The sequence below is a fragment of the Rattus norvegicus genome, chromosome 17 (genome assembly GCF_036323735.1).
Source record: "Rattus norvegicus strain BN/NHsdMcwi chromosome 17, GRCr8, whole genome shotgun sequence".
NCBI classification, from domain to species: domain Eukaryota; kingdom Metazoa; phylum Chordata; class Mammalia; order Rodentia; family Muridae; genus Rattus; species Rattus norvegicus.
The window spans coordinates 5,181,553-5,204,584 of record NC_086035.1 but is presented as its reverse complement, the minus strand read 5'-3'; the positions used below and the strand labels follow the sequence as shown (position 1 = coordinate 5,204,584).

At 46.8% G+C, this 23,032-nt stretch overlaps 1 protein-coding gene across 28 annotated transcripts in view; it reads right to left on the bottom strand.

Moving 5' to 3' along the window:
• Agtpbp1 (ATP/GTP binding carboxypeptidase 1) overlaps window positions 1–23,032 on the bottom strand; it is a 152,307-nt gene that overhangs the window by 39,830 nt on the left and 89,445 nt on the right. For 27 of the 28 annotated variants that reach the window (XR_010058817.1, XM_063276136.1, XM_039095462.2 and 24 more), the window contains 6 exons: window positions 21,855–21,952; window positions 17,670–17,786; window positions 13,220–13,911; window positions 7,784–7,867; window positions 6,469–6,555; window positions 6,239–6,387 (listed from right to left, as the gene is read on the bottom strand). Coding sequence is in view for 27 of the 28 variants with exons in the window: in XM_063276136.1 (XP_063132206.1) it covers window positions 6,239–6,387; window positions 6,469–6,555; window positions 7,784–7,867; window positions 13,220–13,911; window positions 17,670–17,786; window positions 21,855–21,952 (1,227 nt within the window). In the remaining variant the exon portion in view is untranslated. The remainder of the gene's footprint in view (window positions 1–6,238; window positions 6,388–6,468; window positions 6,556–7,783; window positions 7,868–13,219; window positions 13,912–17,669; window positions 17,787–21,854; window positions 21,953–23,032) is intronic. The other variant, XM_039095460.2, reaches the window with a different exon arrangement.

The window sequence follows — 23,032 nt, the reverse complement described above, 5'->3', positions numbered from 1 at the left end:
ACCTGCCCACAGCACTGTCATTTCCCTCCAAAGGAAAGGAGCCTCTCGGTACCTAAAGGCTCATCGGTGTCACTGCGGTGTCACTGCATGCTTAAGTCACATCTGTATCCCTGACCCGCACTGAGCCATTTAAACCTCAAGTTTCCCCTCCTACAGACACAGAAAGACTTACCATAACCGCTGAGTACTGGAAGGCTCAGGCTGAGGGCAAGGGGCACTTTATGCCTATCTAAAATGCTCTGCTGTTTTAAACACTGCATTCTAATATTACTGTTTAAGCATGGTATCAATTCTGAAAAGATGATGGCAATACTAAGAGTTCTGACTGAATATATTTGGGAAAATAGGCTGCAACACTAAGACTCAATTTAAGGAAGTAACAAAGCCATAAGTCATAATCTATCCACCATGATGCAGAGAGGCTGGCTCTGAGTAACTGATACTGAGCAAAACTAACACGGAGACAACCAATGGCGCTGGCCCTCAATGAAACCTCACAGGCAGGATCTGCGGTAACTACAAACGTGAAGGAGGGGGTCTCTGTCACAGGCAGGATCGGCGGTAACTACAAACGTGAAGGAGGGGGTCTCTGTCACAGGCAGGATCGGTGGTAACTACAAACGTGAAGGAGGGAAGGGGGTCTCTGTCACAGGCAGGATCAGTGGTAACTACAAACGTGAAGGAGGGAAGGGGGTCTCTGTCACAGGCAGGATCAGTGGTAACTACAAACGTGAAGGAGGGAAGGGGGTCTCTGTCACAGGCAGGATCGGTGGTAACTACAAACGTGAAGGAAGGAAGGGGGTCTCTGTCACAGGCAGGATCGGCGGTAACTACAAACGTGAAGGAGGGGGGTCTCTGTCACAGGCAGGATCGGTGGTAACTACAAACGTGAAGGAGGGGGGTCTCTGTCACAGGCAGGATCTGTGGTAACTACAAACGTGAAGGAGGGGGGTCTCTGTCACAGGCAGGATCGGTGGTAACTACAAACGTGAAGGAGGGAAGGGGGTCTCTGTCACAGGCAGGATCGGTGGTAACTACAAACATGAAGGAAGGAAGGGAGTCTCTGTCACAGGCAGGATCGGCGGTAACTACAAACGTGAAGGAGGGGGGTCTCTGTCACAGGCAGGATCGGTGGTAACTACAAACGTGAAGGAGGGGGGTCTCTGTCACAGGCAGGATCGGTGGTAACTACAAACATGAAGGAGGGAAGGGGGTCTCTGTCACAGGCAGGATCGGTGGTAACTACAAACGTGAAGGAGGGAAGGGGGTCTCTGGCTCCACCACCGCCTAACTCTAGGCACAACACTAAAGGGGACATCAGTGGACGAGGACAAACAGTTTAAACTAGAGAGGGGAACCGGTCTTTCCACATAACCGTACCAACAGATGAGGAGTACACCCAACAAACAACACCAAACCAGACACTACCCAGACTCTCCGAGCTGCGGCACGGGCACGGGAGCCGAAAGGAGACAATGAAGTCACAGTAGAAGTCAGGCCAAACTACACCAAAGGAAAAAAGAACATGTGTTTACGTGTGCACATGTGCGCGCAAGCATGCATGTGGCCTTAAGGCCAGAAGACAGCCTTCAGGAGCTGGTTCTCCCAGACAGGCCTTGGGTGAGGTTTGCCCAGCCTGTACCTTCCCTCACTGACCCGTCTCTTTCCTGTGAGAGCTGCACTTCACAGTGGAAACACCATGATGTCTAACAGTTAAGGACAGAGCGAGGCCAGCACACGGCATAAAGAACAAACTCCAGGAAACAAGGAGAATAAACTGTGGGCAGAATGCCGTCAGTTGAATATATGAAAGAACTGAAAGGCTGAAAACGTGGCTTGGAGCTAAACCATTCCATGGATCTAAAAGAAGAAAGTCTACCTTAAGTGGGGTCCGAGGCTAGAAGGTACTTCATGTGCCAACGATAGTTTCCTGATCCCAACTGTCATGCTACAGTGACAGCCAGGAAAGCCATGATTTGTAGAAAATAGATACCAGGAGATCCACAGTGCCAGGACACCATTGCAGATGTCAGCATCTTGACAAAGTATGTGACATTTCCTTACACTTCAACTGATTTCAACATAAAACTTCTACACAGAGTTGGTAGTTGTGGAATATTGCTCAGCACGTGACAATTTTTGCCTAACAAGCTGGAGGACCTGAGCTTCGATGCCCAGAACACTCAGAAAAGCCAGATGCAGAAGCCTGTTTGTAATCCCAGCACATTCCTACCAGCATGGGAGTCAGGAGGAATGGCTGCGAGCTCTTAAGGGAAGTAGCCTGCTGTGCGCAGTGGTAACAAGAGATCCTGACTCCAGATGAAAGGCAAGGGAAGATGCTGTCCTCTGACCACAGCTCACTTCACAGCATGCACACACATACACACACACACACACACACACACACACACACACACACAAAGTTACAAGTGTGCTGTGCATACTCACTTCTTGTTACAAGCAGGATTGTTACGGTTAGTTCACATAAGGAGGAGTTAAAACCCTCTGGAACCCCAGAGACATACAAGAAGAGAATGAAACAGAAGCTTGAAACTCAAATTATGAGTAAATGCGAAACTGCCACCTGGTGGCAATCTACGAAAGTCCACTTCAAGGCACAGGGATAAAGAGGGTGTGGAGATAGTAACACAAATGTTCAAATCTAGCAATACAGACAGCACCGCTATCTCAGAAATACATTCAAACTGCTTTAGGATCATCTGTGAGAACTACTTAATAGAATCCACTAAAAATGTCTCAAGGCAGGGAAAGGGTGGCAACGAAGAAGTGAAAACAATGCTTGCCCTGCCCGTCTTGGTGAGTCCTGCGAAGGAAGACCTCTACCTACCAAGGCCATTCCCATGTGCCGCCACTCAGTGTCCCCTAGGCCAACCATGTACCGAGCTAATTACAACTTATAAATACACGGACAAAACTGAAGGCAAATACAGTAGAGACTAACTGCAGCTCGGTAAGACACACTGGGAACAGAGAGCTACAGCTGTCTATATGCCAAGTTATACCCAACTGGAACTGACAGGTTTTAACACCACAAGTAAAACCAAACTGAAACTCAATCAGACACAACCATTTGTTGGTTGGTTCTTCTTCCCTCTCCATTAAGTTCAGTGGGTATTAACTGTTACCTACAGACAATACAGCTTATTTCTAATTACCTATTAAAACAAAACAGATATATTTCAAAGTTACTCCAAATCCAAAATTGTTGCAAATAATAAAGTCTACATGTCTGTGAGCAAAATTAATTAAACTTTGAAAGTAACAAAGGTTTTAACCAAAATAATTAAGCCAGGAAAAAAATGTAGCAAACCTGTTTTGTAGTTTCATAGTCAAATAAAGATAGCGAGATTAAAAACAGAAATATTAAAATCTTGGAGGAATATAGAATTAAGTTGTAATAAAGAAGAAATTTAAAATGCTTTGATCATCTACAAAAAAAGCAAATTAAAGAAGTAAAGAAAAGTACTAATTTGCAGGGAGGTAAAGGTCAAAATTAAAGAAAACTTCTAAAGAAAATGAATAAACCAGAAGCTGTGGGGGTTTTTTTTAATATAAAAATCAAATATTTTAAATAAATAAAAAGAAGAAAAGCCCACTGGAAGTAGTAGAAGTAGAAGGAGGGGGAGGGGCTGGGGAGGGTTGGGGGGAGAGGCTGGGGAAGGGTTGGGAGGAGGAGGGCTGGGGAGGGGCTGAGGGAAGGTTGGGGGAGGTTTGGGAGAGGGAGGGGAGGAGCTGGGGCTGGGGGAGGGCTGGGGGAGGGCTGGGGGAAAGGGAGGAGGGAGGACACCCATGATACAAATGAAACCAGTTTTCTTTACTGTTCTTTTCTACTCTAGAAACACTAGAGGTTAAGTAAGGAACACAATAGGTATTTTTATCCTGATAATACTTCAAACATGTCTCAATTAAGATAAAATTTCAAAGACATAATAAGGCTGCTCTCTCCTCAGAGAGGTCACAATCAGTTGATGGCCATACATACAGCTGTGATCCTACCCACCCCCAACTGGTCTCAGAAGCTAAGCAGGACCCAACCTGCTTACTTGGATAGATAAAGTCACATCCAACAATTGTTTACGCACTAAAATCACCAAGAATGAAGTGTTTCAAACAGACTACATCAAGAATACTTTGTGGGCTGGAGAGATGGCTCAGTGGTTAACAGTACTTCTTACTACCCTTCCAGAGGACCCGGGTTTGATTCCCAGAACACAGATGGCAGTTCACAGCCTCCTGTAAGTCCAGTGCATTTGGCCTCCGTGGACCCCACATACAGACAAATGCATATACAGACAAGCAGACACGTGCATAAAGTCAAATGTTCCTTTAAAAAGAACTTTTTTATCACCAGTCATACCAAACAATGTAACTACTGACATTTTAGTCAAAATATAAATATTTGATGACCACAACATTGCGAGTCTGAGGTCCACATCATTTATTTATTTATATATATATATATATGTATATATATATATGTACATATATATATACATATATATATATGTCTTTAAAAGATTACTTGAAAATTAGAGAAAAGATATCAAATCTCTAAAAAAAGAAAGTATTTCTAGCCATGCCAGACTCCACTGCATGGTCTGCCTATTACTCTACTAGATAAATGGCAAAGCTTTTATCTCACACACATGAGTAATTCTAGAGTGTTCCATTTCCCACCACACAAATAACAACTGTCAGCACCTCTTCAACCCTCCAGAGCTGCTTCTCAGACACATCTCTCGAGCAGCCACACACGCTCGCACGCCCGTACGCACGCACGCACTTGCACTCCGCACAGCTTAGGGAAATGACTTGAAGCCTGCCATGCAGCACCTCTTGCCTACTGTTACAAGCTTTTCAAACTTTGCTCAATGGTTGAGACCAGTATCATTTTGTAACGTATTTCTCCTCCATCTGTAACAAAGGATTGTTGATATGTATGTTTTACCATATAATAAAAACTTGGCTATTACTAGATTTGAAATTGGACATTTTGATTTTTAAATGCAAATGTCAAGTTTATGTAATTATCAACCCTAGACACAGCCCATGGCTACAGACCAGATGCCCAGCAGATGACCCTTAGATGTGTACTTGAGGTACTGAACAGAGCAGCCTTAAATGGCACCCCACACTTCAGATTTCTCCTTCCAGAACGCTAGAGTTTTATCTAAAAAAGGAAAAGAGAATTCTCTCAGAGAGTATCACCAGGGGAAGCCAATACACAACATGCTGATTCCTCAACACTGTCCATAAACTACAGTAAGGATTTACTCTGTGAGAAACAGACACTGACCAAGAACAAGCGCAGACCCGCCACAGGGCAGGCACTCAGGAGATAAAGGTGATCGAGGCCCTGCGCCTGGTGTGGGTGAGCAGCAACCAGACTGAGGCTCTCCACAGACCCGGCAGAAACAGACAGACAGACAGGCCAGTAACTCACAGGTGACAGAGCACCTCAGCAGGCCTCAAAAGACACTCACTAAGCACAAATGGTTTCACTACAAAATTCCATCCCGCAGTGCAGAATTCACACCCATCTGCACAGGACTCAGAAGATGAAGGAAGACCTGCCATGCGGCACCTTATCAATGTTAGCACAAATGTTAGCACGGTACCCATGGTGGGGACGGTGTGGGGAGCGGGGCAGAGGGAGGTGGACACATAGCTTCCTATGCACCAAGGTAAAAATACTTTTCGTGGGGCTGGAGAGCTAGCTCAGTAGTTAAGAACACGGGCTGCTCTTCCCCAGTTCAATTCCTAGCATCCACATGGTGGCTCGTGACCTTCTGTAAAAGGATCTGATGCCCTCTTCTGGTGTGCAGGTGTAATTGCAGACAGAGCGCTCACTCATACATAAAACATGCTCTTCTTGTTTTCTCTTGTGTGGAGCTGAGGACAGAAGCCACAGTGTGATGGGCTGAGCTCTCAGGAGGCTTCAGCCCCAGTCTAAACTGCCAACACACAGCTCACCCCACATCTGCTTCCTTAGGTAGGCCTGGAATGACAGGAAGTGACAGGAAATGACAGGCATGCAGCACCATGCAGTTCCTTCTGTCATCCCAGCAGAGCGTAAGCTTTTCACACACTGTGTAGGAAACGGCTGAGGTGTGAAACACAGAGACACTGAGTATCTAAGGCGATGCCCCACACTAGACTCTGGTCCTCCAGGAAGCGTGCCTGGGTGCCCCCTCACCCGGAAGGGGAAGTGTCTCACCGTAGTTAAACTGGCTGTTGGACTTCTCACAGTTGATGATGTTGAACCTGTATGCCACACCCGGCCGCATCCCACTGACTTCAAAGTAGAACCACTGATGGTAATGGTTACTGTTTATGTCAGAGTTCAGAATGAGGTCATACTCGCTTCTGAAACACAAGACAGAGACAGCTGACAGCAAGTCCAGAGAGTCTGTGTGCACACAAAATGAAAACATTTAAATGGCTTACTTTCTAATTTGAATTACTTTGCGCAGATTCCCAGATTCAAATTTTGAGTTAAACTTCAAAATATCTCCTTCTTCTGGAGTGGTATAGCTAAATAAATATTTTAAAATAAACATATTAAAAATGTTACACTTAAACAGATAAGCAAAGACTACAACTAGGACAGATCAAACCCATACAATGTTTCTCTCCTTTCTTTCACAACAAAGAAAAAATGACTTACATTTATACTCAAATTGAAATTACAAAAGACTTGTTCCTACACGTATAACCTCAGTAAGGACTTCGCCCTCTAAAATGCTGGTCCTCACCTTCGCAGGAAGCAGTGTGTTTTCCAAACTGCGGTAAGCAGCTGTGATGCTAACAAGCCAGGCTGCTCTTGCTGCCATGGAAGGTAGGAGCTCTCCCTACCACTGTGCTGAGCACCCACATGCCAGGCCCTATCCTTGTCTGCCCAGCCCTCCCATAAGGAAGACCCCTGCTCTTCTGAGGATTCTGCCCCTGGTCACATCGGTTAGGAACAAGTTGAATCTGCCCACACTGGAAGTTCTGGGATTTATTTTTCCATCTCTAACACAGAAGCATGAACAATGGAGTAAGTACATGTTAAATAAGACATCTTCTTCCCTTGTGTTAGCATACTTTGCAGTCAGTGACGGTGACACAGGCCTCCAGAACCAGGAGGACCAATGTTAATTAAGTTGAAGCTCATCCTGAGCTACACAGTGAGTTCCATGTCAGCCTAAGGCACAGTGGGAGAGCCTGCCACAAACAACAACAAAGACTATTTTAACTCACTCTGACAGAGCTTTTACTCGGATATCTACAACAGTTTAAAAGTTTGTTCCTCCCATCATGACAGGGAAAGTATTAATGTAGTGAGGGGAGAGAGGCCCACGGAAAGATGACAGAACTTCTTACTGAATAGTTGTAAGTTGTGTTCCTCACACATGCTACCAGTGCTAGGCAAAGTAGCCAGGGGCCTGGCAGGCGAAAGGCGGGGGAACCGAAGTGGCTCAGAAGGCACTGGGACGGCGAAGGCCAGCCAAGGCCAGCCTTCCTTGTGAAACCCACACTGTTCAGGAGGTAGGTCCACTCTTCTGAAACCACAGTACCAGCTTATAACCTTTAAATCACCCACAACCAAATGCCTAGATATCTTTAAATAAACACGATTTATGACGATCACACCCTGCCTGTAAAGTATACGAACACAACAGTAAGGACGGGAAGATATCATAGAGAACTACTTTATCCTTTAGAAATAACACTAGTAAACACAGACATATGAATAAAAAGGTTTAGAAATCAGACTCACTTAGGGTTATCTAAGTCATACACCACCCGGTCAATGATATCATTCTGGTGTATCAGCCTCTCGATATCTTGGGCAATTTTTGTCCTGAAATCATAAAAGACAAACTTAACGAAATTCATTACTACCTGCCTCTGATACCAAGGCAGTTTTCTCCCGAGTTTAGGTCTGGCATGGAAAGGGATAAAATAATAAGAGTGTAAAATAAAAATACTCATTCCCTTACTTGTATACAAAAAATTAGCACAACATAACCCAAATCAAAATCAGCACATCGAGACTCGAGCTTTAGACTGAGCACAGGAAGGACAGCCACAGCAAAACCTTGTGAAGAGCAGAGGGAAGCCAGCCTAGAATGTCTATTAGGCCTTTCTCTTCAGAAAGCAGTCGAACCATCAGGCAAGCCATCCTGTGTGCATACTAGCCACACTGTTGGAGGTCGGATAAAACCAGAGAGTTACAACAAGATTTCAAATCCTACCTACTTAGAAATTTACCCCAAGAATCCAACTGGCAGTTGGCCTGAATGTTCTGCAGAATCTCCTTCCTGTGTTGGGAAGAGGGGAGGTTGGAGAGCTGGGAAATACCAGGTACAGCTGGGGCAGAACTCAGATGTCAGGGCAGATGCCAATCCCAGCCAACTGGCCACCAAGTCCTGATGGCATTAATGGAATGCTACCTCTCAAATCAATCTCTCTCTCTCTCTCTCTCTCTCTCTCTCTCTCTCTCTCTCTCTCTGTGTGTGTGTGTGTGTGTGTGTGTGTGTGTGTGTGTGTGTGTGTGTGTGTGTTACAGGTGTTTGTAAACCCCCAGATACAGGTGCTGGGAACTGAGGTTGGAGCCTTTGCAAGAGCATATGCTCTAACCACTGACCCATCTCTCCAGTGCCTATAATGAGCTCCACAGCATGTGCTGATGTGACTTCAAACAGTAGAGAGTAGAACTACGATTACAAATCTATGAAGAGCAGCATGAAGAAGCTTGCCAAAATGGTTGCAATAAAATGTCAGAAATATACTGAACCCCAAACTTCAAGACTCTTAGCTGAGAAAATCTGAAACTACGTGAAGATGCTCTTCTACACCTGAAGAATGTTAACAACGTCATAGTCTCCAACTGCCACCTGTGCAGCCACACAGAGGCTGGAGGACCGCTGGGAGGTAAGGCCTAGAGGAAGGAACCCAGGTCACTGGGGACATCTAAAGAGGATCCTCGGAGCTGCACTCCTTCCCTCTGCCCCCTTTCAGCTCCTGTCCCCTGGCACCAGGAGGCCAACGGCCTTGCTCTACCCAAACTCCCTACCGCTCTGTTCTGCCTTCTCATGGGCCCCACAGCACAACCAATTAGCCGCAGGCTCAGACCTCTGAAAACACACAAGGATGAGCCTTTTCTCCATATCTGTTGTTGACCACAGACATCTGTCGATCTGTTGTAACAACAATACAACCTTAAATTCTATGTATGCAAAGAACTCATCCTAAAGAAGAAAGACCTGGGCATTATTAACAAAGTATTAGAAGGTCTGACAGTTAAACATAAAAGATACACTAACACATCATGAGAAAAGTGGAAGGTAAATTTTTCTTTATATACTCATTAAACACAATATACTTTTCACTTTATTCTATACAAAAATAACCCAGCGCATGCAAAACGGTCTGTAAAGGAAGGGGACAGTGTGTTGGCTGGTCACTCTTTCTCTTGTGGGAGTGAAACAGCTTAAGGAAAGAAGGATGGGCTGAGTGTGGCTTAGTGAGGTTCGGGGCTATGGCACCCTGACAGGAAGAGCATGGCGGCAGGAAGGGGAGGTGTGGGCACTGCACCTGCGGTTGGGACAGGCAGCACCAGCTTTGCCCTTTCACTCAGCCCAGGACATCATCCCTCACAGGCGAGCCCAGAGGCTAACCAAATCTACCTAATCCCTCCTGAGCAGTTATCTCCTAGGTGATTCTACTGGGGGGAGGAGGTGGTGTGGCTGGAGAGGTGTGCATGCAAATGCCCCTGCCCATGGATCTGAATCTAGGAAGAGTCCCAAAGCTGACAGCCCGGAACCTTCCTCCATGCCCTCCCACCTTACTCAATGAGGCAGGGGTCTCTCAGGGAACCCAAAGTTCAGTAATAGGCCTAGTCCAGCTAGCCAGCTTGCTCTAGGTTCTCTGGTCTCTTCCTCCTGAGTACTGAGTACAAGCCAGCCACCACCCAACCCAGCTTTTCTGTGAGTGCCAGGGATCTCAACTCCAGTTCTCAAATTTCCAAAGCAAGTGCTTTGGCCATTAAACTATCTCCTCACCTGCCAAGAGATCACAGACCTTGTCAGGTGGACAGTATCTGCCATCACACAGTTTCAACAATTAAGTTCTGGTTTGGTTTAACCAGGACCATCTGAGTAGGAGTCTGGGGAGAATGGCGGGGGCGGGGTGGGGGTGGAGGTGGGGGTGTCATCAGAGAGCACCCGGCTGAAGGTAATGGCGTCCCTGCTCTCTAAAGCTGGCAGCAGCAAGGGCCTCAGCTGGGCCTGGCCTCCTGCCTTCTGAGCCCACGGTCCTTCTGCCCGCTCTGCCACACGGTTGCCCCAGGAACAGCCTGGGAGGCCCGTAAAGCCTCACAGGAAAAAGGGAAGAAGTCTGCATGAGGAGTGCTCATGCCTGTCTGTTCCTTTGCTGATAAAATGAGCTGAATCCGCACTGGCTGGTTTTCCCCGTCAACTTGGCACAAGCTAGAGTCACAGAAAGGAAGAGCCCTCCGTCGAGGAAATGCCTCCATGAGATCCTGATGTTTAGGCATTTTCTCAATTAGTGATCAAGGGGAGAGGGCCCAGCCCACTGTGTGCTGTGCTTGCCCTGGGCTTGTAGGCCTCGGTTCTGTGAGAAAGCAGGCTGAACAAGCGCTCCTCCATGGCCTCTGCATCAGCTCCTGCCCCCACATTCCTGCCCTGTGTGAGTCCCTGTCCTGACTTCCTATGGTGATGAACAGTGATGTGGAGGTGTGAGCTGAATAAACCCTTTCCTCCCCGGGTTGCTTCCTGGTCACAATGTTTTGTTACAGCAGTGAAAACCCTAAGACACCTGCCAATATGAGTTTTTGTGACCTCATCATCTACACTGAGAAAACATGAATAGCAGTCTTCCTGCTTTGCTTTTTTTATTTTTTCATGACAGACTTTCTCTGCGTAGCCCTGGCAGTCCTGGAACTCATTCTGTAGACTAGACTGTCCTAGAACTCACAGAGGTCCCCCTGCCTCTGTCTCTTGAGAGCTGGGATTAAAGACATGAGTGGCCAGCACATCTGACTCTTGTAACAGACTTTTCTGTGCAATTGCATCAGAGTCTTTAACATAATTGATTTATTCTATACTGAACTTTGTTTTTAAAAAGATTAGGATAAAGACAACCATACAACAGAACTCTAAACAACACTAACAGCACTCGGCAGGATAACAGGATAAGGTTCTTAAGCATGGGTCTCACTATGCTCCCAGGCCAGAATGGTTCAGCCTCCAGGGTAGCTAGGCCCCGCTGTGCACACCATCGTGCCCAGATTACTAAGGCGTTGCAAAGAAAAGGGCTGTGCCCTTTTCCTCAAAGTGACAGGACAGTAAATCCTCCCTGACTTGACCCCTTTCATTTGTCACGTTCCTAGATTCAAACAGGGAATGACATTGACCAATCAATCACAAAACATCCATCACTCACTCAAAACAGGTTAAAAGAGACATGGCAGCCAACATGAGAAACTAAAGTCAATGTCCTCAATGCGTTTCAAGAAACAAGCATTTCTTGGAACTTCAGAAACAACTGTTAGCTACCCACATTTGGCATTTTCTGACATGATGTGAAACTTTAAAGTCTCAATTAAGACCACCTAACTATCAGGGTCAACAAACATTTCTTATAAATAAGAAGGGCAGTGTCTATTTTGGGCTCTGAAAGCCATAGGAGTTCTGTCACAGTTCTGATGCTGCTGAGAAAAGCCACTAAGTTGTCCAGGGACGCATTAAGTGGTCCAGATGTTACAGCAGACGCACAGCTGTGGCTTGAAGATGCTTGCACTCTCAGACGCGCAGAGGCCAATGGCAAGGTCTCCTCTCAGTACAAAGTGTACTTGTAACGAGAGTGTGTCAAAACTGATGGGAATCATTGTTAAAGAGTCAACAAAAGGGGCCAGAGAGCTGGCTGGGTATTCTTTCAGAGGACCTAGGTTCGATTCCCAGCACCACATAGCAGCGAATAACTGTCTGTAACTCTAGTTCCAAAGGATCTGATGTCCTCACACAGACATACATGCAGACGAAACACCAATACACATAAAACAAAAGTAAAGTCACGAAAAAGTCACCAAAGGCAGCTCAGGCACAGACTTGTACAGGCCTGCGCTGTGCTTAGTGCACACTGACTGGTGCACCAACAGTCTCTGTCTATCTTTGGCACTATCACCTCACTTAGTGCACACTCAGTGCACACTGACTGGTGCACCAACGGTCTCTGTCTATCTTTGGCACTAACTATCACCTCACTTAAGTGCTGTTACAAATACCAGATTCTCACTCCGCATTTCAAGCTAAATCTTCAGAGTAACAGATCCTATGCTTCGCTTATATCCCATTTTAAAACCATATCTAACCAAGTCAGACCATATATGCTCAAACATCATCCAACAATCCTTCCTGTCTTTAGGCACTCCGCACTAGGTCTCCACACTGCATCGGGGTCAATGAAGTAAAGCTGCAGCTACATCAGAGACCCTTGTGTGTGCTGCGCTTGCTGAGGGCCAACAGAGGAAGAGGCTAAGTAGCCCCTTGTCTCAGGCTCAAGCAGGTTTCTCTCCAGTGCCCTCAGAGATCCCTGTCCTGGGGCAAGGAAAAGGAGTTTGGCAAAAAGCCCAAGGGCAGTAAACTCAGCGCCCTTGACAGCGGCTACAGGAACATTTCCAGCAGGTCGCAGCTGGTTGTCCCAAGCTGCAGAATGCCCGAGGTGACAGAGGAGGACACTGCCGAGGCTCTAACCTGGTCCTATGGCTCACTGCTTCCGCAGGGCTTCTCTGGACGTTGCCATTGGGTATTGTAAACGCCTGATCTGATGCCTGTTATCTGCTATTTGCTCTATGTTCTTTTCCTTTTCTTTTTTTTTTTTTTTTTTTTTTTTTTGGTTCTTTTTTTTGGAGCTGGGGACCGAACCCAGGGCCTTGCGCTTCCTAGGCAAGCGCTCTACCACTGAGCTAAATCCCCAACCCCTCTTTTCCTTTTCTTGCTATACATATAACAAGCCCAAAGTACAGTAATCACACAGCATTTTCCAGACACAACATGGACAGTCTCAAAGCAACACAAAGCATTCTAACACAAGAACTTTTCCCTAACGTCCCCAGAGAGAATCTGCAGTATCCCTTTCTACTTGACGATGGTCCTTCTTGGGAGGAGGAGGAAGTCTATGACTGACTCACCTTTGTACACCATAAGGCCTTTCTAAAATAGGCTCTTTGAAGGGAGGTGGAATGTGTCCAAAATAATCAGGATAGGCCACCTCTGAGTACTCGGGAACAGACTTTGTATTTTTCACAATCTCGATGTAGAGGTCTGGGTCATGCAGTGTTGGTGGTCCATCAGAGGCTTCAACAGAGGAGACCTGCTCTGCTGATGAGTGGGACTCAAAGTCTTCATCATCTTCCGTTTCAACTCCAGTACAACACAGTTTACCAAGATGTACTGTCCGCCCTTCGAAAAGGGCACTTGTGCACTTAGCCACGTGAGGACACGCTTTCGTGCATGAGAGGACAGTGAGAGGGAGGCCGTAGTCCTTCCTCATTCCTGCAGTCAAGCCCGCGGCTACTTGTGAAGGGGTACTCTGCAGTGTGATTCGGTCTAAGGCCTTCACAAGATCGTTGTTGGAGCTGTGGGCTGAAGCGGCCGCTCTGTTCTGGCCACCCAGCTGCCACGGCGGTGTTTTGTCATGGCCCTTGGCATCTTCCTTGACTTCCTCTCCTTTAGGACTCGCTTTCTCCTTCACTGCAGCTCCTTTCCTTACGTTACCTGGATTCCCAGGCACTTCCTCTCCAGCTGTGGGAACTACAATCGGGCCCCGAACTTTCCCCTCAAACACAAAAGGTTTGGGTTCTTTAGCGATTAATTCATAGTCCTGTTCAAAACAAATTAATTTAATCTGTTATCTGGCACTATTAAAATACAATAAAAATAAGATCACATTTATTTCATAAGCTGCATCAGAAACCTAAGACCTTTTTCTGATCTCCATGGGCTCCAGGTTGGATATGGTGCACACACATACATTCAGGTAAAACACTCAGACACGTTAGATGGATAGAAAGATAAATGGATGGATGGATGGATGGATGGATGGATGGATGGACCGATGGATGGGTAGATAGAGCAAGACTGAGAGGCAGCTCGACAACAGAATGCCTGCTCTGCAGGTATGAGGGCCTGAGCTCAATCCTCCCTGCCCTGCAAACTTCACCTTTCACATGCTGCCTAGAAATGACATTCACTTGACCTCCACCCAGCAACTGAATGAGCAGACTTACACATCTGGGCTGAAGCACATGGTGCTCAGGATGCAGACACATCTAGTTGTCATGCATTTCAACGGTTAATACCGAAAGCGACTAATTTCACGTATGCTTAGTGTCATCTGACATGGCAGGAATTGATTCATGATGCTTGAGTAAATCCTTCGAAAACCACCCCTTGCCTGGGTCGGCATGCGAGCAGGTGAGCTGGCCCTGCCCCTTGCCGGCACAGCACTTGGGAGGGCGACCGACCTACACCTCCCCTGGGCTGCACAGTACAACCTGCCCTGGTGGCTCTGAAGAGCCAGCTGCTCCCCTTGCTGACTGCAGCAGGCAGAGAGCTGGTCTCAACCTCCCCTGGGCAAAGGAGAGGTGGCCCTGGTGGCATGGGCACAGGAGAGCTGACGGGCTGAACAACTCAGTGCTGCCCAGGCCCAGCTCCAGGACGGAGCTGGCTCACTCCCACATCTACCCCCTCTGTGAACTGCTGGAGCATGTGACGAGGCCAGTCCTGCAGACCCAAGGCTGCAGGATCTCCGTGACACAGGGCAACAACAAAATATCTGAGGGGCATCCCTGTGATAGAGTAGCAGAAGCCAGAGGCCTCAAACCAGACCAATGACTCACTGCAATAATCATCTGCAAGTAAAACTGTTGGGCAAAAGGGCTTACTGTGTAACACACCACGGTCTCCATGGTGAGATTTCCTTTCTTTTGGGGGAGGTTACAAGGGCAGAGGGCAGATTCGGGGGAAGGGGGAGATGAGTGGGACTGAAACGCATGTGTGTCATTCACCAAGAACCAAACAAAGGTTAAATAAAATGCAATCAATAAAATAAAAGATAAACTGCTTTCAAACACTATATACTAATAGAATCAATAAACTTTTATAATCCTCAATAATATATCATTAAGTAGTTCTTACTACTGTTCAGGCATATATTTCGAAACAGGGACAAAGTATTTAAAAGATATTGCACTGCATTCCTCTGAAATTTAAATGGGGAAGACAGTCAAGCACAGGTAAAAAGTGTGCTCTTTCCCGATCCATACAGCACTAAAATAACCGACCAACAGCCTCTAACTTCCTGGCAAAGCACAGTACTCATTGGTGCACGCCCTGCACGGCCTAACTAACAACCTGAGGCAGACAGGTCCCCAGCTCCTCAGAGCCATTGTCCTTACTGTCTGACCATGGCTACACTTACTCAGACCCCCAAATGGAACGAATTGTGCTACAGAAGTAACCAAACCAAGTTAGCCACCTGTCTGCACCATGAGGCTGTTCAGGGACTGTCAGACTATGATTAGGACAGGGGAATCTAAGGACAGCCGTGAATCATGATTTGAAAGGGAGAAGTGGCTTGGAAAATAAAGAGAATCTAACTCAGTTGTTGTCTACCTTGTTAGTACACTGACTCTTTAATACAGCTCCTCATGCTGTGGTGATCCCAACCATACAACTGTTTTCACTGCTACTACAAACTCTAATTTTGCTACTCCTGTGAACTGTAATGTAAGTATCTGATATGCAGGATGTCTGATATTTGACCCCCACAGGGACCAAGGCCCACAGGATGAGAACCACCCTAACCTTGACATCTCTTATAAAATTACTCTATTGTATTCCCATATCAAAGTCATAGGTTGTATAACATTATATATTCCTACATGCATAAAATTATAGGGAAACAGGTAAAGTCATATATGCTAAGCAATTCCCACCAAAAACTACTGCAACATTACTCATCTGCCTTAATTTACAAAGTAGTTATCTTCAAATAGTTCAAATGAAACCAAACACATCAAAAAGAGTAACTCAACAGCTGTTCTAGGGTAAATGGAAGAAAAGGTTACCCACTCCACACCTCCCCAAATGCCTCTTCCCAGCTCCTCTCCTCCCCTCTGCCCCATTGGCCTCCCCCATCCCACCCCATCTATCATTTCCCTGCCCCTGAGCTCCTTCCAGCACTCTTAGTTTCAAAGTTCCAATGAACTTCAAACTTACAGGAAGTGCAGGGCATGAGGAAAGAGAGGTCGTCTGTTACTGTACTCCAAGGTGAAGTGTTTATAAAAAGATAAAGAAAGGATATATCCTGGGTTTTAGCACCAATGTTGTGTTTATAAAGAGCTGAAGAGATGGAGGGATGATGTTCTATGGAGGTGTGGTGATGTCTGAGGAAAGGGGGTGGCTCAGTGGGCCTATGCTGAGACATCCTTTCCCCCTGAGGGAACCAGCTGTATAGAATAGAGTTTGCTCAGGGCATGGAGAGGGGAGTTAAGAGGGTAGCGGGGGGGGGGGGGGGGGGGGGGGGGGGTGGAAGAGGAATAGAAGAGGAGAGGCCAGCCATGAGCATGTGGAGAGACAGGACAAAGGGGGAGAGGGTGGAGCAAGAGAGTGAGGGGGCAAGCAGCTCCTTTCACAGTGTCAGGCACACCTGGCTATTGCCAGGTAGCTGTGAGGTAGAGCTTAGAATGCTAACACAGGCTCCTAAATTTACTCCCGAAGACAAACACGAAAAACTGGCAAATATTCCTCATTTCTGTCTCTTACACAGTCTTTTCCTTAATCAACTGTAATGAAGGACATGGGATCCGGAGAGCTGCAAAGTTTAGAGCAAAACCTCCTTAACCTGAGAGATTAGCTATCCCGCACGCTTTCTGGGTTTTTGTTTTGTTTTTGCTCTGAGACAGGCCGACTACCCTGGAGCTCACTACAAAAACCAAGCAGCCTCTGAACTTAGTGAGACCCGCCTGGGCCCTACTTCCCTGTGCTGAGTGAGATTAGAAGTGTGTAGTGTGTGCTGCCATGCTCAGCCACGCCTACACTTTAGAGTCCTGAGGAGTTTCTCAGGCTTAAGAATCCAACAGTGCCCAAAGGAGTGAGAACAAAAACCTACAGGTACTCACTGCCAGCAAGGCAGTCCACAGATGCATCATGGCTGAATAACTACAGCTCAGTGGGTGAGAACAGAAATGCTACATTGACTCCATGGTCCCGGCAGGGCTCCCCAGCTGTCCTGACTGCTGCTGGGGTCACAAAGTAGCCTAGGAGGGACGGGAGGAAAGCTGCAGTGCCATCCCCTCACTACTTAAAGGTAAAACAGCTCAGGGGACCACAGCATGATTTTATAATACAATCTTACTGTGAGACAAGACAGAAGGAGCAAGTCAAAGTTCTGAACCAAAGCGACTGTGAAAGGCAAAGCCCGCCCCTCTCCTTCCCCATGGTCAGCACAACTCGCACCATTGTAAACAAGGACAAGAGCTATTCTTTTCAGAGATGAGAGATGGCAACTTGTGCGTAAAGGAGAAAAAAATGAACTTTTTATAGAACTAGGTAAGGCCAAGTGTTCTGCATTTATACCTGAAAATCATCAACAAGCTCAGGGAAAAGGTGCTCATACATTTTTAGTTCTTCTATTGTTCGTCCTGGTACTTGCTGGGGTCTTAATTTATTAATATCTGTTTCAATATCATCATTCTGAAATGATAAAACATGGCATTAGTATAAAAACACCAAAGAAGTTACAGAATATATTTTATACAATAAATGTCCCAAAATAGTGTTACTTATCATTACCGAGTGACCATGAGTAGTTTACATTCAATTGAATCTTACCAATTGGGTAAGGTCATCACCGGTGCTGTCCCTGTTGTCTGCTGAGGGTCAATCTCAACGGGGCACTCAGATTCACCAGGGAAAAATCAAAAAATAAACACTCCTGGCGCTCTCCACACTCTCCCTACTCTCCTCCTCTAAAGCAAAACTCAAGGAAACTAAATTGAAGACATTTATGTGTAACACAGATGGCAGCAGCACAGCAGCTACCACTGGCTGGCACACATTCATTCTGCCATGCAAGAACGGGTGGTAAGAAGCTCAGAAACAGACAGACAACCTGAAATGTAAAAGGAGCTGGAGCTGTTCCAAGGTTGACATTACGGCAGGATGAACCACCAGCACAGACTAGACTGTGACACAGGCTCACACTCCGTATCGACAGGCCCTGTGCACAACACTGCCCACGCTACTCTGTAGGCCAAGAGACTATGAAGCAGAGCAAGCGCCCACCAGCGCCTCTGAGAGGAAGAAAGTACACCTCATACAGAAAAGACATGTCAGTAATCCATGCTGTCCCCACAGTCTGCAGCCCTGACTGGAGAGCAAGTGCAAGTGTCACTCACTCACCTAAGATCCGCAGGACTCCCTGAGACCTGAGCAAACTTGACCTTCACAGGTGGGTAGAGACAGGGAAACAGTGACTAACGTTCAAGTAGAAACTCACTTTCCATTTCCTATTTATCTACAGTCAGAATAAAGCACTTGTTTTCAACCCAAAAGCAAACTTATCTTACTGTCTTTAAATCCTTCATATATAGTATCTGTCCAGATATGAACATTAACTAGTATTCTTAAAGAAAAATAAATAATATTTCTCAACATTTTATATCCAGGAATTTGCTTTCATTTATATAATCAATAAATAAGATTTTTTGCTATTTCTATGAATAAAAGAATGGTTTTATTTACATATGTATATTACCTTATAGCTAGTAGTATATGAATATATAATTCCACATATTTAATCTATGAACAAATAATGTATTAATTTTCTTGATTAATGTTAATCTAATCATCCAAAGCAAAAAGATATATTTTCTCACTGCAAAAGCCTTTAATTCCAGCACTTGGGAGGCAGAGACAGACAGATCTCTGAGTTAAAAGTACAGCCTGGGGGTTGGGGATCTAGCTCAGTGGTAGAGCACTTGCTTAGCAAGGGCAAGGCCCTGGATTCGGTCCCCAGCTCCGAAAAAAAGAAAAAAAGAAAAAAAAAAGTACAGCCCTGATCTACAAAGGGAGCTCCAGGAGAGCCAGGACTACACAGAAACCCTGTCATGAAAAAAAAATCAGTAAGAAACAAAAGGACTTTTTCCTCTTCAAGCATACAGCTCACTGTTAGCAACGGCACTGCAGCATAAGGAGGGCAATGTGTGTACCTCTGTGGCTCCCGGACATAGCTGTTTAGAGCCTGAAGAACCTGAACTAACCCCTGCAGGGGAAGCTCTGGCTCACAAGCTGAGGGAAGGCAGAGTGGAGGCGACCACAGCTAAGCAGCCTTGCCTCTCTCTCAGCAGCACAGCCATCCCTGTGGGACACTGTGTGGACCCAGCCCCACGAAGGCCAGAGGCTCATGCAGTGCGGTCTCTGCCCATGCACCGAGACTCGAAGCAGACTCAGGGCACACAGCAGAGCAGCACTGAGGAGGTGTACCCTCCCTCCACCACACTGCCCCACCCTTGCTCACATGGTCCTCTGTGTTTTGTCTCCACTGCTGTGAGGACTGGTGTTTACTGGACATGAAGAGCTTGGCATGGCACATGGTTAGGTGGCCAATATGTGCTGCTTTTTCTTGTAATTACAGTGCTTTCTTAGGGCAACATAGGCAATATGTGAGCCATTTAAACTCAGTGAAAAAATGGATACCAACAACTGTTTTTCAAAGACATCAATGTCAAGAGCCACGAAATCTGTGGAAATGTTTCAAATGAATGGACCAAGTGAGAGACAAGGAAATGCAGTATCTGAAGGCAGATCCTGTAGCAGAGGGTAGACGACCCCACAGAGAGCACCACGGGAGCCAAGGACAAACTGACCCCACAGAGGGCACCACGGAAGCCAAGGACAAACTGACCCCACAGAGGGCACCACGGGAGCAAGGACAAACTGACCCCACAGAGGGCACCACGGGAGCAAGGACAAACTGACCCCACAGAGGGTACCACGGAAGCCAAGGACAAACTGACCCCACAGAGGGCACCACGGGAGCAAGGACAAACTGACCCCACAGAGGGCACCACGGGAGCAAGGACAAACTGACCCCACAGGGGGCACCACGGAAGCCAAGGACAAACTGACCCCACAGGGGGCACCACAGGAGCAAGGACAAACTGACCCCACAGGGGGCACCACAGGAGCAAGGACAAACTGACCCCACAGGGGGCACCACGGGAGCAAGGACAAACTGACCCCACAGGGGGCACCACAGGAGCAAGGACAAACTGACCCCACAGGGGGCACCACGGAAGCCAAGGACAAACTGACCCCACAGAGGGCACCACAGGAGCCAAGGACAAACTGACCCCACAGAGGGCACCACAGGAGCCAAGGACAAACTGACCCCACAGAGGGCCTCACGGGAGCCAAGGACAAACTGACCCCACAGAGGGCACCACAGGAGCCAAGGACAAACTGACCCCACAGAGGGCCTCACGGGAGCCAAGGACAAACTGGCCAGTGGCACGTTGTCAGAAAGCTGACAGCTTGCTGTGGTGGCTGTGGCACACGTTCCCGGGTAAAGGACAGTAAGAGGTGGCAGGTCTAACCAACTCCCAAATGCCCGTGTGTGAACCTGTGCACACAGGCTCACACAGCAGCCAAACCAGGCTCGGTCCCGGCTTCCCTCACTCCAGTCTTTACGCTCATGACCACTGCTCAGGTGTTTACAGACAACAAAACATGCGTTTGTGTTTATAATTAAAATCTTGTATTTTGATGGAAACTCATGAAGAGTAATGTGAAAAGTGTGGATTTCACCACCCCTGGGTAGCCTGAAACAAAACAAAAACAGTAACAGCGCCCTCCACATTCCAGCCCCTCCTCCTACCTGGGAAGGCTATTAATCCCCAGCTGTGAACCTACCAGTTCCACGGAGGTGTATGTCACACCCAAACCCCAATAACTCCAAGGTTTGTATCCTAGCATCAAACCTGCCGTGCTTTCACTTGTGACCCCATTGGTGGGGTGACATTAACTCTGTCTTACTAAGACACATCTTCCAGTATTCTAGACTCTAACAAGCATGGTGTCCCAATTTTAAGGTAGTATTCCATCATTTTTTACACGACTCATTTTTAGTGCATGTATGTGAGTGTTCTGCCTGCCTCCGGATCCAGATGTAGAACTTTCTCAGCTCCTTCTCCAGTACCGTGCCTGCCTGCACACTGCCATGCCAGCCCTAGTTGAATGCTTTCCTTTATAAAAGTGGCTTGATCATGGTGTCTCTTCTCAGCAGTGGAGCCCTAACTAAGACAGGGCTTTCTAAGCTTCCAGACAGTGTGCAACTCTGAAGAGCCACCAGGCTCTTTGTCCTAACAGCTCATGTAATACTACAACTGCTTTATCTTTCTTCAGTTCATCGTTTCCTCTGAAGACGTGTGACACCATCGAACACCTCATTTACAGACCTTTCCTGGTATTTTCAGCCCCAAACAGGTGCTAACACAGGGGAATGCCTTTTGAGACAAACCGTCACAGCAGTCTCAAACTGCTTTCCTTCAAGTACTGGGATATCAAAAATTAAGTCAGAAAGCTTAAAGCCCTCTCCTTGGAGACAACGAACAGATTAATCAGGGCTGTTCCCACACCAGCACATTCAGCTATGAGAGAACGTGGGAAGAAAACAGCCTGATCTGCATTTCTATCCCTCAGGCAAATCTGTGTGAAAGATGGCCTGAGAGCCAGCATTCACTAATGTAAAAGTCCACCGACCTTAAAACTTTGATCTAGGTCATCTTCATTCTCGACTTCATTTTCAGCTTCTAAATCAATGTCATCGTTGTCGTCACTCTCGTCCACCACGTCGTCCACTGGGATACAAACACACTCTAAGTCAGGCAGAGGCAAGTGTCCACAAGGCTGGCATGCAGTGTGTGTGCACATGTGCATAAAGTATTCCAGTCACCACCAGAAAGCAACGAACTTCTCTTTATAACCAAACTATCATGTTCATCTGTTCAGCAGAAATTTCTTTTTTATTGATTATTTTATTTCTATTTTATTGTTCTACAACAATTCCATATACTGGGGATTTTTTTCGTTTCCCCTTTAGGTTCCTTACTAAAAATATCTATAAGGATATCTCAGCCCTGGAAACCCGAGAGACTATGTGGAAGGGCACTAAAGCTTAGAAGGCCTTACAAACTAAATGCTTTCTCCCTGGTGTTCTCAGTTCCAAGCCTGACACTGTCCTATTAGCGTAGCCCAGACAAAGCACTGAGCACAGGAATGAACTGTGCTGACTCAGTCCGCTCCTCTGCAGCTGCTTATCCCCCGGACCATGTGCTATGTGCCTGTTACAGCCGAGGAATCCTCTAGAGAGAGAACTCCTGTCCAAAAGGAGCTCGCTCTGGGGCCGTAAGCTGAAAGGAGAAACACTCACAACACACAGAAGCTAAATGGTAATGAGGGCATAGCTTGACACCATCACAGGAAGAGCAGACAGACAGCAATGGCTGCAAACCACCAGGGCCAAGGGATGAGCACTAAACACCGAGCGCTTCACAGGGCAGGCGGCTCAGCAGACCTTAAGGAAACCTGAGTGGGGGCGGTGAAGCTCCGAGAGGAAGTAAGAAGGTGAGAGGTAAGATCTTTGGAAAATATGACTGACATGTAAGAGTGTGCTTGGGAAATTCAGATGAGAATGAGATGGGGCCGAGTCAGCCGTGTCAGTGACATTTCTAACCCACTCAACAGAAGCATAAGATTTCCCAGAAAAGAACGGCTTGACTCAACTTGCAATTCTCTGGCAGATCTGACAGGAGTTCATGGGGTAAAGCAAGGCCAGTCAAAGGGACAGTTACACATGTCTAGGCAAATACAAGACTAAGAGAATGCAAGGAGCCTGACTGGACACCCCTGAGTGTGCTATGGGCAGACACAGAGCCAGA